Source organism: Eurytemora carolleeae, unplaced genomic scaffold (genome assembly GCF_000591075.1).
Source record: "Eurytemora carolleeae unplaced genomic scaffold, Eaff_2.0 scaffold761, whole genome shotgun sequence".
In the NCBI taxonomy this organism is placed as follows: domain Eukaryota; kingdom Metazoa; phylum Arthropoda; class Copepoda; order Calanoida; family Temoridae; genus Eurytemora; species Eurytemora carolleeae.
Genome location: NW_019396732.1, coordinates 139,728 through 157,648, shown reverse-complemented (window position 1 = coordinate 157,648; position 17,921 = coordinate 139,728). Strand labels below are relative to the sequence as shown.

Here is a 17,921-nt window from a genome sequence, read left to right as displayed (position 1 = left end):
TTACCAAAGTTGACACTTGTACCAAAGTTGACACTTGTACCAAATGTTGACCCTCGTACCAAAAGTTGACAATCGTACCAAAGTTGACACTCTTACCAAAAGTTGACACTCGTACCAAAGTTGACACTCTTACCAAAAGTTGACACCCGTACCAAAGTTGACACTCGTACCAAAGTTGACACTCGTACCAAAGTTGACACCTGTACCAAAGTTGACACTCGTACCAAAGTTGACACTCTTACCAAAGTTGACACTTTATCAAATATTGACACTAGTACCAAAAGTTGACACTCGTACCAAAGTTAACACTTGTATCAAAAGTTGACACTCGTACTAAATATTGACACTAGTACCAAAAGTTGACACTCGTAGCAAAGTTAACACTTGTATCAAATGTTGACACTTTTACCAAAGTTGACACTCGTACCAAAGTTGACACTCGTACCAATGTTGACACTTGTACCAAATGTTGACACTAGTCCCAATGTTGACACTTGTACCAAAACAATAAAACATAACTATATCAAAACAATAAAAAAGTTACTGTACGTACGCGTAATGGGGAGTGATAGGAACAGGTTTTATCAAAACAGTAACAAATTTACCGTACGTATTGGGGAGTGTTAGAAACAGGTTTTAATAAAACATCAACTTTACTGTACGTATTGGGGAGTGCTAGGAACAGGTTTTAATAAAACATTAACTAACTGTTGTGTCCATGNCTTCTATTTAACAACGACAACTTCTATTTAACAACGACAACTTCTATTTAACAACGACAACTTCTATTTAACAACGACAACTTCTATTTAACAACGACAACTTCTATTTAACAACGACAACTTCTATTTTAATAAAAATGATTGTTAAGAGTTTCATGAGTCCTTTGCCCTGGGCGGAGTGCCCTGCGATGAATGACACGAGTATTCCAGAAATCAACAGATTGGAATGTCAGGTAAAATAAGTATATATTCCACCCCCAACTAAATACTTGCCACAAACTCTATTTTTAAAATAGTTTTTTTTTCTAGATTAAAAATAAAATTCAGATTATCAGATTAAAAAGTTTGATTTCAAAGGTTTACAGTATCCGGTTGTAAAGGTATCGGTAATGGAAAATTAGAGTTTGTGGCGACTATTCAGTTCTGAACATCTCGACAACATTTATTAAAAAAAATAAACATTATTTTTTTCAGATTGCAGGACCGACAGGTCAGTGATCAAACATTTTATTTAGTTTATTCATTGTTTTTTATCCGATATTTTAATTATAAAGAAATTTTCTTGAAATTTTATTTAATACTTAAGAGTTTTTCCATGAATCACTTTCTTATTACTTTATCTTTAAACAGAATTCTCTTTCTATAATTAATCTTTTTAATTGAGGTTTCTTTGAATTATCTATTTTATCAAATTGTTAATTTTATTTAATCTGAAATTTGTATTTTCAATTGTCTGAAGATGCATAAGTTTTAGTCAAAAGAATTATTTATTTTAAATAAATAATTAGAAGCGCATTTTCTAAAATTACATTATAATTTTATATTTCTCCAGACGCTTATTAAGCTGTATAGTGTATAAAGTTTCGAAATTCCATCTCTTATGTCCTAAACATGTTAAGACGTAATTACAAGTTTAAACAAAAATTGCTGCATTTATTTATTTTAAAAAAGAAAACGACAAGATCTCTCCAAGTTTTTAAAATTTTGCCATGCTTATAATTCAGTGGTCATCATGATACCACACAGTAAACCCTGGTCTGAGCCTGCGATTTAAAATCGTACGGACGCGGTTGTATTCCTTAGACCCAGGTTTAAGGCTTTATCTTAGACCCATCTTATAAATCAACGGAAGGTAGCTTATGCCAAGTGATTGACAGCTACCAGACCTTAGGCCTAACTTTCAGTGTTAGGCCTGATTAAAATATAACCGACCTTAGTTGGTGTTTGTAGAAAATTAGTTTCAATGTTGAGGATATTGAGTCTTACTCTTTTTCTAGCCAATTTCCGAAATCCGCCAATTCTGACCAATGAACAGTATACAAAAACGGCCAACTCAGATGTACGCAAATTGTGTACCGTAAACTGTGGGAGGAATGTAAACAAACCCAGTGCCCCCACAGAAAGGACTAAAGCTCTGATGTGATATTACAGTTCAACAAAAAACAAGTTAATATATCAAGTTAGAGCAAATATTTTTTTTTGATTTTTGACTTTCTGGTCAATATGGAAAACGCGAGTGAGATATGAAATTTAAAAAAAATATGATAATGTTTGTTCAGCCTACTTCTGGTATAGAGATACCCTGGAAATATCAGCTGATCTGGAGTCACCGGATCAATTCAATTTTATTGTTGCTATTTGCCTCATCTCAAGGTAGGATATATATTAAAGGGATTTTGGACGTAATTTTAAGTTTTTCATATTCGATTCACACTGGTAACCTAGTTTTCTATCTAGAAAATTATAGTTTGTAGTTGCGGACTCATAAGCAGAGACAAAACAGGAAACTGAGGAAATTTAAACTATTTAGGACTGAAAAACGACGACATTTTCCTGATTTAGGGTCGCTTGAAATATAGTCGACAGTCTCTTTAAGAAAAAGAAGAAGAAAGTCTAATCATATTTTTTAAACTTAATTTGTATATTTAGTTGGTTGATGCTGTACCTGGCAATGATCAAGGGTATAACAGAAAGCCCTAAAGTTGTTTATGTAAGTTAGATTTTAAATCGTTTTACCGTAAAAATGTGCATCTTAATTGTTACTTAAAAAAGGAAAAAAAAACAATATGGTTTAAAAATTCCCGGCTCTAAAACTCTAGCTATTTTTATGGACATTTGTTTTTTTTTTCTCAAACACTCTGCACATGCTCTGTAAGTTAATTACTTTATGTGTCATAAGTAATAAACATCATCAGTTTTGAGCATTTCAGTATTATAGCTCTTTATCAAATTTTATGGATTACGGAAACTACTTTTTTAGGCGAAATCATCTGTAAAGTAACTTTTTAAAACATAATTCAAAATCTATATTCCATGCAATATATAACATTTATATTTAATCTTTTATTCATGGATGATAAAATACTGATTGGGATTAATCGATTTTTTTATATCTTTAGATAAAATCATTCATGTCAACTTTTTCTTTGATAAATTCTACTATATCCACTCCAACGGACAATAATTCCTAAAGAAGCAAAAATATTTCAAAACAAATTCTCAATACATTAACGAACGTAAAGAGCCATTTATTAAAAAAGGATCAGAAAAAATGGGAAAAAAATGGAAAATTCAAAATCATTTTTACCTCCATTTTCATCTTCTCTTTTTAGATCTTTTGATCTTCTCTTGATCTTTATTTTCATGTTCTGTATTTAGATCATCTTGATCTTCGTGGTCTATATTAAGATCATCTTGATCTTCATGTTTTATATTAAGATCATCTTGATATTTATGTTATATATTTAAATCATCTTGATCTTCATGTTCTGTATTTAGATCATCTTGATCTTCATGTTCTGTATTAATCTTAGATCACCTCCATCTTCCCCTACCTCGTCCTTGTTATATTCTTCTGCCGAGCTGTAACTCTGCCAGGGATGGGAGACGGGATTCTTCATCTCTTTACTCCGAAGGTCAAATTTTTTACTTTTTAAATTGCTTAAAAGTTTATTGATAATTGGCAAATTACAGTTCGTCCAAAAACATAAAAAATAAAAATTATGAAATATTATTTTTACAGCTGTAAAATCAATTAAATCAATTTTTTATTCAGTTTTGAATATTGCTTTATGAGGTTTTTACATTGAACTGACTTTGTATATTGTTAGTTTTCTCTGCTCCTGGATCCAATGGTCTGGTTAGAGGCTGGGACTCAAATATTCTTCTCACTTGGCCTTTCCTTCGGTAGCTTGATAGCTTACAGTTCCTACAATCCAGTAGATAGCAACTGTATGAGGTAAACTACTAGCTTACAGTTCCTAAGTCCAGTAGATAGCAACTGTATGAGGTAAACTACTAGCTTACAGTTCCTACAGTGCAGTAGATAGCAATTGTATGAGGTAAACTACTAGCTTTCAGTTCCTAAAATCCAGTAGATAGCAATTGTATGAAGTAAACTACTAGCTTACAGTTCCTACAATTCAGTAGATAGCAACTGTATGAGGTAAACTACTGGCTTACAGTTCCTAAGTCCAGTAGGTAACAACTGTATGAGGTAAACTACTATCTTACAGTTCCTACAATCCAGTAGATAGCAACTGTATGAGGTAAACTACTAGCTTTCAGTTCCTAAAATCCAGTAGATAGCAACTGTATGAGGTAAACTACTATCTTACAGTTCCTACAATCCAGTAGATAGCAACTGTATGAGGTAAACTACTAGCTTACAGTTCCTACAATTCAGTAGATAGCAACTTTATGAGGTAATTAACTACTAGCTTACACTGCAATTATTGCTTATAGTTCAGTAAATAAGAAACTGTATGCTTACTTGCAAACTGATTGCCTTACCATTCTTACAATTTGATTGACAATTAATTAGGTCACAAAGTTGTAGGTTAACCAGCTAAAATGAAGAAGGAGTAAAATAATAATCAAATCGATTATCATTAATGCTTTTTGCTTTAGAAATAATCATAATGTTACTTCATAACTAGGTTGCTTGACTTAATTTATATTTAAATACCTTGTTTGTTTAGAGATGCTCTTATTGTGGCGATTACCAACTGTTTCACTTCGATTTTTGCCGCTATCATCATCTTCGCTATTCTTGGATTTAAGGTATAAATATCATCACCATTATCATGATCATCATTATCATCATCATAATTTGATCAAAACTATCTTTATGTTGTAAACTTGTATAATCCAGACTTTAATGTAAGATATAAAATCCACTTATATCCAGGATCCATTACTAAAATCAAATTGAAGCAGAGAGAACTAAAAAGTCTATTTGTATAGAGTTTATTCTATTTCAGGCTCACAAATCTCTTGAGCATTGTTTGGCTACACGTGCTGAAATCCTCGAAGACATTGGCGGCACTGAATCAGCTGTTGAGCCGGCAGAATCAGCTGATAGCATGTTTACCTGGGCAGTAGTTGACGGAGATAACGTCACGGTGCCAATCTGTGATCTACAGAGGGAATTAGACAAGGTAAGAAGTAAAACAAGGCATGTCCAACTCACAAGGGATCCTTTTAATTCCTTATCTGTACAGTACAAACGTCGGAAAGTACAAACGTCGGACTGGTACAAACGTCGGACCAGTACAAACGTCGGACAGGTACATTTATAAGGAAAAACGTCGGACCAAGGAGGAAAAAATATATTTGAATTTTCAGATTGAAATTCTTGTAAATTCGCAATTTTATCTCAAAAAAATTCCCATTTTTTTTGTTAAAAATTCACAATCTCACAAAGTCTGGATACATGGACGAGGAGACTGCTAACTATATTGAGGTCAAGCAGGGGGGACGGCACCTGCTTGATTCAAATCAGTTTGAATACAGGGTTACAAAGAAGAAACCCAACAAAACCTATTACCAATGCATTCAAAGGAAAAACAATTCTTGTCCTGCAGGAGCAGTTGTAAACAATGAGAATGACAAGATTATAAGTTTCCTGGGAGAGCATTCACATGACAGTGATCTTTTGAAGAAAAGAGTACGTGAAATAGAAAAACAAGTAGTTAAAGAAAGCTCTGGAAATATAGCAATAAGTCCACGAACTGTTCTTGGAAACATGACCAACATGGTAAGCACACTTACCAACGAAGGGGTGAGTGCCATAAGGAAGTCAAATACCTTAGTACAGGCAGTCAAGAGAGCAAGAGTAGAACATTTTGGGTTTACCAAGGTCCCCAAAAGCTGGAATGATATGTCTGTAGCTCAACATCTTGAGACAACAATCCGTGGAGACAGATTTCTGGCAATCAATGAGCATCTTGGAGATGAGAACTCTGAGAGAATCATCATATTTTGCAGCAGTGAGCAACATAACGTTCTTAAGTCGGCAAAATACTGGGTGGCTGATGGTACTTTTGATGTTGTGAAGAAAACCTTGTTATATCAATTGTTTATTATCACTGCTGTCACAGCTACTGGTATCACTGTACCCTGTTGTTTTGCACTCCTTCCAAACAAGGAAACCTCAAGCTACCAAAGAGTCTTCCAGTAGTTTAAAGATGCAAATGTAACCCCACCAGGCAGGGTGAAGACAGATTTTGAGAAGGCAATCATGCGAGGATTCCTGAACTGTTATCCCGACGTGCCTGTTAGGGCTGGGCACGTTCCGACTTTTTTGAAATCGTTCCATTCCGTTCTGGAACGAGGGCCTTCAGCTAAATCGTTCCGTTCTCGTTCCTTTTTTATTTAATCGTTCCGTTCTTGTTCCGTTCCGTCCCATTCCGTTCCGTTCTGAGTAGAAGAACGGACTTCCCGTTCCGTTCCGTTCTTGGCGTTCTTATTTAAAGAACGGTTCCATCCCTCTCGTTCCGTTCTTAGTCAAAGAACTTTAGTACACCTGCAGTATGGAAACAGTACAACAAAATGGCCGTTTTGCACTTTTTTTCTAGTAAATTCCTCTCTATATATTATATTCTCTATGGCTGTGACACCCATTTTAAGAGAGCCATTAGGAGGAAACTGATTTCAACTGAGCTTGGATTAGGAAGTTTGTACCAGAATGTAGACTTCCAAACTCTGGTTCGCTATCTTTGGGCTCTTTCTTTAGTTCCAGAAGAGGATATTGTTAGAACCTGGGAAGATGTGATCAGTTCTCGTTATGACGAACTGAAACCAAGCTTTGAAGACAATTCTGATCAGGTTGATTTATTCTTAGAGTACTTTGAGAAGACATGGATAGGAGCACTCAACTGGAGAACAGGAGCCAGGAGGAATCCAATATTGCAGTTTGGAACAAGTATGGGACAATTCTCTCAGATGACCCATTGACCAGTAATGCTGCAGAGGGGTTCAATGCTGCCTTTGCTTTATCTTTGCCCAATAATGCCAGCATTTGGGCTTTGATCCAGCAGTTGAGAACAGAGGAAAACTCCAATGATAGAAAGATGAGAGATGTTCTTTAGGGACCACAGAATAATGTAGCAACAGCCACAACCAGTCGCAACCTAGGAAGAGATCAAAGAAGAATAGATTTAAAAAGCCTATGAAAAGAAAGTATCCATAAAACAGTACATGACTGTCATCGTTGATTATTATAACAACTAGAAGAAAGGAGGAGAGACTTTTTGTAAAGTTACGTAATTTCTTATCAATGCAATTGTTTTAAATTGTTTCCTTATTTATATGCATATAAATATATATATATTCCCGAGTTCATTAAACTTAGTTAACATTTAGAAGGTCTACAACATCAGGTTGCAAAGATATAGCGTTTAAACTGTATGATCTTGTAGAATTTATAGTTTGAAATATCTAAGGTCTACAACAGCGGGTTGCAAAGATATAGGGATTAAACTGTATGATCAAGTAGAATTCATAGTTTGAAATTTTTTAAACAATGGTCCATTCAAAATCTACCAAGTCCGACGTTTTTTCTTATAAATGTAACCGTCCGACGTTTGTACTGGTCCGACGTTTGTACCAGACCGACGTTTGTACTAGTCCGACATTTGTACTGGTCCGTTTGTACTGGTCCGACGTTTGTGCGTCCGACGTTTGTACTGTCCGACGTTTGTGGCGTCCGACGTTTGTGCGTCCGACGTTTGTACTGGTACCAAAAATGTATTGTCTTTTCATAAAGGGTTTAATTTTCACAACTGCTTCATTTTTTCAGAAATCTACAAGTCTCAACCTTCATTCATTCTTGAACCAATAAAGCTTTTAAGCGTAGTGTTGTGAATCGGAACTGCAACTCTTCAGGGTCTCCTAAAAGAATTCTAAAAACGGAAACTGTATTTTTTTCTCTTAAAATCTCGTACATATTTATTAATGCTTGTTTTCTGTTTTGTTTAGTCTGCAAGTGGTACTGGATTGGCTTTCATACTGTTCACAGGTTAATTTTACGTTGTTTTGTAACACCTGTCAGATAAAAGAAATATGACGTAATGTAAAATGTTTGAAATATGTTTGAAATATTATAATTTGAGAAAAAAAACAGATTCACCGACAAAGGGTCAAACGACCCAGGGTCAAACGACAAAGGGTCAAACGACATAATTGCCCTTTTGTCGCATTTTTTGACTCTTTGTCGTTTGACCCTTTGTCGCGTTTTTGACCCCTTGTCGTTTGACCCTGTGTCGTTTGACCCTGTGTCGTTTGACCCTTTGTCGTTTGACCCTGGGTCGTTTGACCCTGGGTCGTTTGACCCTTTGTCGGTGAATCAAAAAACAATAAGATCTATGAAACTGTGGAATACGAAGACGACTGTTAAACGCAACTTTTGATTTAAAACTTTTTTTAACAATTAATTTAATTTTTTTTAAACAATTGATTCAATTTTTAAATTGAAAAATATTTAATAAAAACATTTTTAGATGCAGTGAATCAGTTCCCATACTCTAACGTCTGGGCAGTCCTTTTCTTCTGCATGGTACGGTTTAAAAACTTTAAAATAAACAAACCTAACATTGGATCTTTATCCAAAAATTTAATTTTGGGAAGAAAGTAGCAAACTTACATTTTCTTTTTTTCTTTTCCCTCTCGAGCACCGAAAACCCCCTCCCCCTCTCTTAAAATAACACACCTCTAAATGGCAGGATCCATTTATTAAAAGAAACAAAACTTTTTTCAATAAATTTTAGATAAATGTAACAAGGCTTTAAAGGGACTTCTTTTGGATTCATTTGAGACATATTAAACTTTTTAAAGATCTGTAAATCATGAGTTTGAGCGCTAATTCGACGTTCAAAACTCCTACTTTGGGGGTGGATACGTTTTCAGAATTAGTTTTTTAAAAAAAATTATTATCAGGATTTACAGATCTTTAAAAAGTTTAATATGTCTCAAATGAATCCGAAAGAAGTTTTCCACAACACTGCATACTCAGTTCGACTACCTTACATAGCCGGTCACTCCCTTTAAAAACACAGTCCCATCTTATTTGTTTTCAAAAATTCTTATTTGATTGACATAGATTCAGGCGGCTAAGAAAAGTTGCATTGATATTCATGACTGGGTCGACATTGATTTTACATTTCTACATTTTAGTAGCCAGGGGCAAGCAAACAAACACCCATACATTTTTACATACCTAATCTATATGTCTTACTCAATATTTCCATTTCTGTAAAAATACAAATATAAAAACTAGAAATGATGGAATAATGCTGATATACATACTTAATTTTTCAGTCGAAAAAAAATGAAAATATTATATTTTTGAGAAAATAAGTGGGGCCCACGAAACTATGGAATAGAAAGACGACGATGATTTTAAAAATGAAACACAGGAAATGTTCTGTGTGCATCGACCGATTTCCATTAAAAAGTTAATTTTCAATCTACTTGTAAAATGGTTTGCTTTGTACAACATCTGATTAACACAAGATCGGTAAAATGTCGTCTTCCTGTTCCACTAATTTATGTGTGTTATAAGAAACTATGGGCAATATTTAATTTCTGTTGGAAGAGTAATTGCCAGATCAGATGATTGTATTTTGGCAGACTCTCTCTAAGGAATTTGATTTCTCTGATAAAACTTTATATTTTCCTTGTGATTGGTCTCTAGAGTCTAGGCCAAGGTTGTTTATTACGGTTAAATACTCTGATTGAGCTTCAATATACTAGAAATGTCGGCTTTATTGCAATGGACACTCAAAATCCTCATATGACGTCACTAATTATTGGCGGAAGATGAAGTGACAACGTTGTGGTGAGAGGTGGGAGAGGATTTTCTCCACTTTTAACAGCTGACAAGCGGAGAAATTCCTTCCTCCATCTCGCTAGAAACGTTGTCACTTCATCTTCCGCCAATAATTAGTGACGTCGTTTGAGGATTTTGATGGTCCATTACGATGACGACAACATTTGGCGTTCATTGGACCGCATCCAGATTATCTAACCTTAGTAAACAGCCTTGGTCTAGACTCTCTTATATTCTACAAAAAAAAGTAATAATAAATTTTTTGTTTTCAGGAATTATTTGCTTGACCTGCTGTACACTCTCTATGATGTTTGCCCACAGTGCAGGAAAATACAATTTCTTTAAAAGTTTTGATTTTTAAATTTTAAATTTCTTGCAGGGTGTCCCAGGATCCATGTTTTTATAGGGTGATCAGGTGAACAGGGGCGTTAAGTGACGACTCTGAGTGTTTCACTGATCTACCCGATATTTTTGTATATCCCGCTTAACCAACTGAAAAAAAAAATTTATTTTGAGATTTCCAAAATGTGCTCTGTCTTTTATTTTTCAGAATTGCGATTCATTAAATTAAATCAAAATATCTGTTATATTTTTAATGAACATTTAAGGGAAAGCACACTTTAAAAGGTTCAAAAAATGATAAAAAGTAGTATTTTCACTAAATGCTAATGTTTATTGGGACACCCTGTACTATGGAAGTACGCACGAAGAAATATACAATACACTCCCTAAGCTATTTTATAGTGGGAAAAAATCTTACTGCAATGTTCAAATATTTTTAGCCTTTTTTTGTCAACAAAGATATTAGAATTTAAAAATGAGATTAAAGAAAGAATCATTACTTCAAACTTACATAGTTTTTAATCAGGGTTTCCATGCACATTGTACAACAACTTCAGCAGTAAGATTTTGTACAACAACTTCAGCAGTAAGATTTTGCACAATGATTCGAAAAATTTGTATTCTTCTTCTGATATACATAACTACAGAGAAAATAGCATTTTGTCCAACCAAAACGATTTTTGTTGTGGCATGCATATGGACACCCTAATTTTGATTGAGAAAACCTTGTAAATATTATTGTTGATTGTCGGACAGGAAGCTACGTGTTTACAATCTACGACAATTTCAGCGGAAATATTCCTCTTCTCGTCATAGCACTGTTCCAGTGCTTAGGAATATCATACGTCTATGGACTCAATAGGTATCATCTGTATAAAGTTGTAATATCTGTTGTCTGTCTGTTTGTTTGTTTTTTTTGGTTTGTCCGATCATAAATCATGCGCCGTTGACCGATTTGCCTGAAATTTTGATTGGGAAACTCGGGAAAGATACGGGAATGTTCTGTGAGATTCTAAAATGAGTGGGTCGACTTTTCAGTAAAAATTCAGTTTCCCGGTAAAATCGACTAAGTGCGGATAAATGCCGGGAATATATATAAGTACCCTGGGCAACGCTGGGTTCCCAAGCTAGTAAATGATAAAGTAAACGGTATTAAATTGTGAAATAGGAAGACGACCTATAAACAATTTTATGCGTATTCCATGTTGCTATATAGAGTGAAAATAGTTTAAACACTAGCTTGAAAATTAACCTATTAAGTGACATGGGTTGGAGAGACACTTGAGATGACGTCTACAATCCCTTTAATATATTTGTCTAGGTTTTGTGACGATATTGCCTTGAACAGTCCTTTTAAATGTATTCGTCTAGATTTCGTGACGGTATTGCCTTGAACAGTCCCTTGAAATGTATTTGTCTAGGTTTTATGACGATATTACCTTGAGAACAGACCTTTTAATTGTATTTGTCTAGGTTTTGTGACGATATTGTCTTGAACAGTCCCTTTAAATGTTTTTGTCTAGGTTTTGTGACGATATTGCCTTAAACAGTCCCTTTAAATGTATTTGTCTAGGTTTTGTGACGGTATTCCTTAAACAGTCCCTTTAAATGTATTTGTCCAGGTTTTGTGACGATATTGCCCTGATGACCGGCCACCGACCCAACGTGTTCCTCTGTTTCTGTTGGAAGTATATCTCTCCTGCTGTTATGGTCGCTATCCTAGCTGCTTTCTTTGGCAAAATGGTTTTTGGAAAACTTACTTATGAGGTTTATTCATATATTAATATATGTTCTCTATAGTTGGGCAAACGGCTGGACCAAATTGGCTGAAACCCATGGAACCTGAACACCGAAATGTAAAAGAGTATCTTTGAACGAAACTCCCAAGTTTCCTTTTTGAGGTTTTAACATTTGTGTAGATTTTGTTATAAGTATTCGAAAAAAATAAGGATATGAGGAAACTCCATAAAATAATATTTCATAACAAAAATATTAATATCCACAAAACTGCCTAACCCCTTTTGTGAAACCCGGGTTCCAAAACTAGTTTTCATAACGATATAACCTGTATTGGGCAATGCTGTGTACTTCGGATAAAACTGTGAAACTTTAGAAAAATATTAATCTGGGCAACGTCAGGCACACGAGCTAGTCAGTAATAATATTACCATCCAAGTTAAGGGAAATATAAACTGATATAAAACTGATATAAAACTGATGTGAATAAGTCTACAGAGTCAGTATAAAAAAGAACAAATAATGGTTGATCAAGATTAAGTTCATTGAGAGCCTTAATCAGGGACAGCACAAGGGGCAGTCATGGTCAGGGGCAAATAGGGGAATGGGGTAGGGAGGGTAATGGGGCAGAAAGGGGTATGGGGCAGGAAGGGGTATGGGACAAGAAAGGGTAAGGGACAGGAGAGAGNAAGAAAATTAATAAGAAAGAGAATAAGAAAAAGAATAAGAAAGAGAAGGAAAAAATAATGAGAAAGAGAATGAGAAAAAGGATAAGAAAAATGATAGGAAAAAGAATGAGAAAGAGAATAAAAAATAATGAGAAAGAGAATGAGATAGAGCATAAGAAAAATAATGAGAAAGAGAATGAGAAAGAGAATGAGAAAGAAAATGAGAAAGAGAAAGAGAATGAGAAAGAGAAAGAGAATGAGAAAGAGAATGAGAAAGAGAATGAGGAAAATAATGAGAAAGAGAATGAGAAAAAATAATGAGAAAGAGAACGAGAAAAAGAGTGAGAAAGAAAATGAGATAGAGCATAAGAAAAATAATGAGAAAGAGAATAAGAAGGAAAATAAGAAAGAAAATGAGAAAGAGAATGAGAAAAATAATAAGAAAGAAAAAGAAAGAAAATGAGAAAGAGAATGATAAAAAAATGATAAGAAAGAGAATGAGAAAGAAAATAAGAAAGAAAATGAGAAAAAGAATCAGAGAGAATGAGAAAAATAATGAGCAAGAGAATGAGAAAGAAAGTGTGAAAGAGAATAAGAGAAAGACAGAAAAAAACATGAATTCGAGAGCTTAAAGACAAAATCAGAAAGAGAACTAGAGAGAAAAGGAAGTGAATGAATGAGAGATTAAGAGAGAAAGTGATTTAGAAAAAGAAAAAGAATAAGAAAGAACAAGAAAAAAGAATGCTGTAGAGAGAACAAAAAAGATATAAAAAGATAGAACAAGAAAGAAAAGAGAGAATGAAATATAAGAATAAAATAGTTTTCCGCGAACTCTGAGTTGTCAGAAACAGAAACCAACCTAATAAATATTTCAAACAAAAACCAATATTCCCTGTCAGTGTCACCCTGTAAATTGTTCCTTCAAAGAAACTGTTCAGTTTATTTAAATTACTGGGCCAGGTACCCACAAAGCATGAGACTGTAAAGACGACCGAAAACTTTTAGAATATGACGATATCAAGGTTAAGTGTTCCGCCTTAGATAAAGTAATATAATATTTTTTTTTAATGATTTGACAAAGAATGAAACAATGTGATTGCATGTCTCATCCTATGTGGGTAACCCTGTTTAAAAAAAGTTTATTTAAACCACGTACTCAGGACCATAAACTGCGCGTATGTTACCGTTTAAAAATGACTCTGAGTATAATTTTGTACAATAATTGCAACATGAAGATCGGACAAAAAAATTTGCAATTCTCTTAGAAACGGCTTCCGAGCAGGATTAATAATTTAAAAAATATTTTGTTTTTTCAATTTTGATCTTGTTCAATTAAAAAATAAACTTTGCTGGACAACTGGTCTCTTCTAACTTATTTTTACCATTTTTGTGTTTAAAAAGGGGTCTAAGCCCCCTAACNACCCCCCCCCCCCCGCCTGTACTTACAACTGGCTAAAAGATAAACTACCAGCCTGTATGTAACTAAAGGATAAAGTACACCCAAGAGAGAGTCTTTTTCTCGCGGTTTAATTCTCTGAAAGCATGATCTTGAATATTTAGTTGATTACTTTCTGAATTGTTTTTATGCAAGGGTCCCTTAATAACGAATACATCGAAAGAATTAATCAAATGTCGTATTCTTCACTTTCTGATAATGGAATGTTGCAGATATTCAGTTTTTTTAATTAAATGATTATATGGAACTCTTTAAAACTGTTCCCGCATATTCATGGCTATTTATTTATTTTCTCAAATACTGAAATGTACGAAATATAGTATGAAACTCATTGAAAAATTGTCAAGATGACATTTAATAAATTCTTCCGATGTATTCGTTATTAAGGGTTTCACTGTATTTAAACAAAGGAGTTGAGTGTCACTTCCCGTTCAAAAGTTGGTGCTCTTTTAGTGCCAAAATTTTGTACCTTTATTCCGAAAACTATTTTTTCAGCGAACCTTTTTGGTGATTACAGTACAGCTTTGGTTAATATGCTAGCTGTGTGCAAAACTTAGAGAAAAAACCATGATATTGATTTCCATGATTTCCAAAACTGGCGGAGTTTATAAAGATTGACCCAGGTCCTGCAGAGGTCGGATTCAAAACGGAACCCTTTAATCCTTGATCTGAGCAAAGAAAATATAGAAAATTGGAGAATTGGTCTCTTTTATACATATACCTTTTTCAATACGAAATACGAATTAAATGTCATTTGAAATTACGAATTAAATGTCTCTTAAAATTACAAATTAAATGTCACTAAAAATTACGAATTAAATGTCACTTGAAATTACTTTTAAATGTCACTTGAAATTATGATTAAATGTCATTTGAAATTACGTCGGCAGTTCTTTTAATTAATATATTAATATTTGTAGGCGTGGGATGTTGCTATTGGGTCTGGTGTGGCTAAAGAATGGCCCTGGTGGGCGTACATCATAATATTCTGCTTAATCGGCATGTCATGTATCTGGATTCCTCTCATTGCTGGACTCAAGTAGGTTTATGCAATACAGTGAGACCTATAAAACTGTGGAATATGAAGACGACTGCTAGCAATAATTTTTAATAGCAAAATTCATTTCACTTTGATTTTTAAGCTATTTTGCTTTTTAACAACTTCAAATGCAGGATTGCTTAGTTGTCGTCTTTCTCAGTTCAATTGTGTTTGTGCATTATGTATGATTCATACATTATACAGTTAATATTGGTGTTTTTGTTGCCAATTATTCTTTCATTTTGATCCTTATTTCGGAAGATATCTATAGCCAGGCATTATAGAAATTAGAATTTGAAGTAATTAATCAGGTTTATTTTGCAATGCAAATATTTTTTGCGTCTCGATCCTCCTCCGGTCCTTATTTAAACTAAAAATGCTTTTCTTTCCTTTATATTTTTCTTTTTTTTAATGAAAATTAAAGATTAATTTATTAAAAAAACGGTTTAATGATTTTGATATTTAGTACCAATTTTACTCTCGTGTATTCCAAGGAATTATCTTATAAATGATTTAACAAGTTTTCTCTAGAATTGAGAACAATTTTCTATAAGTGTGTTCAGAAGAAATCTCCATTAATCTTTAATTAATTTTCAAAATATAACTTTTTGAAAATTTTATTCTTTTCATTGAACGAACATCTTTACAATCTCCATTTCGGAAAACATGTTCCGTAAACTCAGAATTCCGTAATGGTATCCAAAACTATACCCCCCCCCCTCCTCCTCCCCCTTTAGAAAGGAAAATTTTCAGAATTTTTTCCGTTTTACGTAATGTGGACAACCGGAACTCTTATGGTTTCCATTTCGGTCGGACATAAACTGGAATTCCTGTTTCCGGTTGTACCTGCAGGAGGTGGGGTTGTCTTCAGGTCTTTCGTGGTCAAAATTTAGCACTGTGTAAGAAGAGCAAATGTATTTTTAATTGTTTAAGCTTTAACAATATGTCATTATAACACGGTTTTATTTTTTATACACTATCTCAAATTTTGACCCTGGCACAAGTTGTATGCAAAAATCTAACAAAAAACGATCCACAAACGATGCGAAAACGAACACGTCGTGACATTCGTTTTCGGATCGTTTTTGCACTTTTTTTAGGTTAAAAATCTAGCTAAGTTTAATAAAAGCAAACTTAAACAGCTTGAACAGCTCTAAAAACTTGGAAGTTATATAGTTTAAGAACGTATAGTTTCCGGCCACATTGCCAGTTTAAATTCCTTCCGGAACAGAAAAAAAAAATTTTTTCAGGTTTTTCGGAATCCAGTTGCTTGCTGACGAGCCTGCAGGTTGGTTCCCTTCTGCTGAACTCCGAGACGATAATAACATCGGAGTACACAAGGTTGGTCTTTAAAGGACTGTGCTCTAATTAGGACAAATGAGATTTTTCGGGCCCTTTTATCATTGTAAAAAACATGTAAATATTATGTAAAAAAAAAATTTTCTTCAAAAAAAATATTGACTCAACGATCTAATAAAACCATAAAAGTTTTTCTTGAACGAAATCACAGAAATCTACAAAAATGTTGCCATTCAATAATTAGTACAGATTGCAACCGAATTTTTTTTTTCTTTATTTTCACAAACATTCTTTAAACATCAAAAAGTAAAATTTGTTTAATCATATTCTTTTTAATTGTAGTTTTCAACATCTTGCTGTTTTTTCTAAAAAGAATAGATTTTTTAGCAGAATAGAATAATTTTCCTTTTTTCAGGCGACCAAATTTGAACGGCTTGTGTTTGGGTTCAGGGATGATGAGACTGAAGGAATCTGTTTTAAAACCAGCACTGCTCCTTTAACAAATACAACATCAAATTGTGGAGATAAAACCAGCCCCCAGGAGCCGGGAGAGAACAAAAAAACTGGAGAAGACGAGAAAAGGGTTGTCTCTGTTCTGAAGAAGGAACAACCAAAGGAAACTAAAGATACTAAGAATGTAGATTTAGAAAACAAAGAACCGGGGAAAAATAAACCCTCTGTCAAAACAGAAGAAGACGCTCCAGGGGCGAAAAATGAAAGTTTAGAAGACGCGAAGAATGAAAATAAGAATGTGAGAAAAGGTTCTCTTTAGAAATCTGTTAGGAGGCACATAAAGTGGTCCAAAAATTACCAAAGGTTTGTGATATATTATATATATATGGCTTATCCAACTTTGATATTCAATGGGGGCGGGGGTGGGGTGGAATAATTTTTTTGTAAACATTTTACATTAGTATTTATGACAAGGAAAAGATTTTGTATTATTAATTATGAATCAGAATCACAAAAATCGTATTAAAAAGTTTCAAGGTTTGCTTATCCTCCCTTAGAGAAGATAAATAAGTAAGATTAATATTCTCTACATCTCTTATCAGAACATGTCTTATAGATGAAGTTAGCAAAGTTTTATACCCTGGGACTATGTTTGTTAATCTATGAACTCGAGGGTGGGATGGCAAATATTCAATCTAGAATACGAGGGTGGGATGGCTAACATATAATATAAAACACGAGGGTTGGATGGCAAATTTTATTGTAGAAAGTAAGAGTGGCCTTAGATAGGAGCACATTCAGCTTTTTCATTTTGTTCGTTCATCGTTCATGAGAAACCTATTTTTTTTAAATAAAAAATATTGATTCAGTTCATTCTCAAAATTATTGTTCATTTTCCATCTATTTCGTTCGTTTTCTCACTGACCGATCGTTCGGTAAAATCGTTCGATCAATAAAATAGTTTCCTCAGTAAAAAAGCGATCCTTTTTTTAAAAGTTGGTTCGTAGAACCTTTCCTTCAGTAAAAAGAAATATCAGTTTTTATAAAGTTTGTTCCAAAAAATCTTCGTTCGTAAAAAAACACTATATTTATAGAG

General features: G+C 33.8%; 1 protein-coding gene across 1 annotated transcript; it reads left to right on the top strand.

Annotated features, from left to right (window-relative positions):
* The first annotated feature begins 844 nt into the window (after nucleotides 1–844).
* LOC111707918 (sodium-dependent neutral amino acid transporter B(0)AT2) lies at nucleotides 845–17,206 on the top strand. Its single transcript, XM_023481103.1, has 17 exons — nucleotides 845–955; nucleotides 1,197–1,212; nucleotides 2,282–2,375; nucleotides 2,652–2,712; nucleotides 3,536–3,637; nucleotides 3,833–3,960; nucleotides 4,703–4,784; nucleotides 4,985–5,161; nucleotides 7,983–8,022; nucleotides 8,504–8,564; nucleotides 9,828–9,847; nucleotides 10,104–10,157; nucleotides 10,930–11,035; nucleotides 11,796–11,940; nucleotides 14,955–15,073; nucleotides 16,324–16,414; nucleotides 16,788–17,206. The coding sequence occupies exons 1-17, from the start codon at nucleotides 860–862 to the stop codon at nucleotides 17,142–17,144; spliced, it is 1,749 nt and encodes a 582-aa protein (XP_023336871.1). The 5' UTR covers nucleotides 845–859; the 3' UTR covers nucleotides 17,145–17,206.
* Nucleotides 17,207–17,921: the final 715 nt, after the last annotated feature.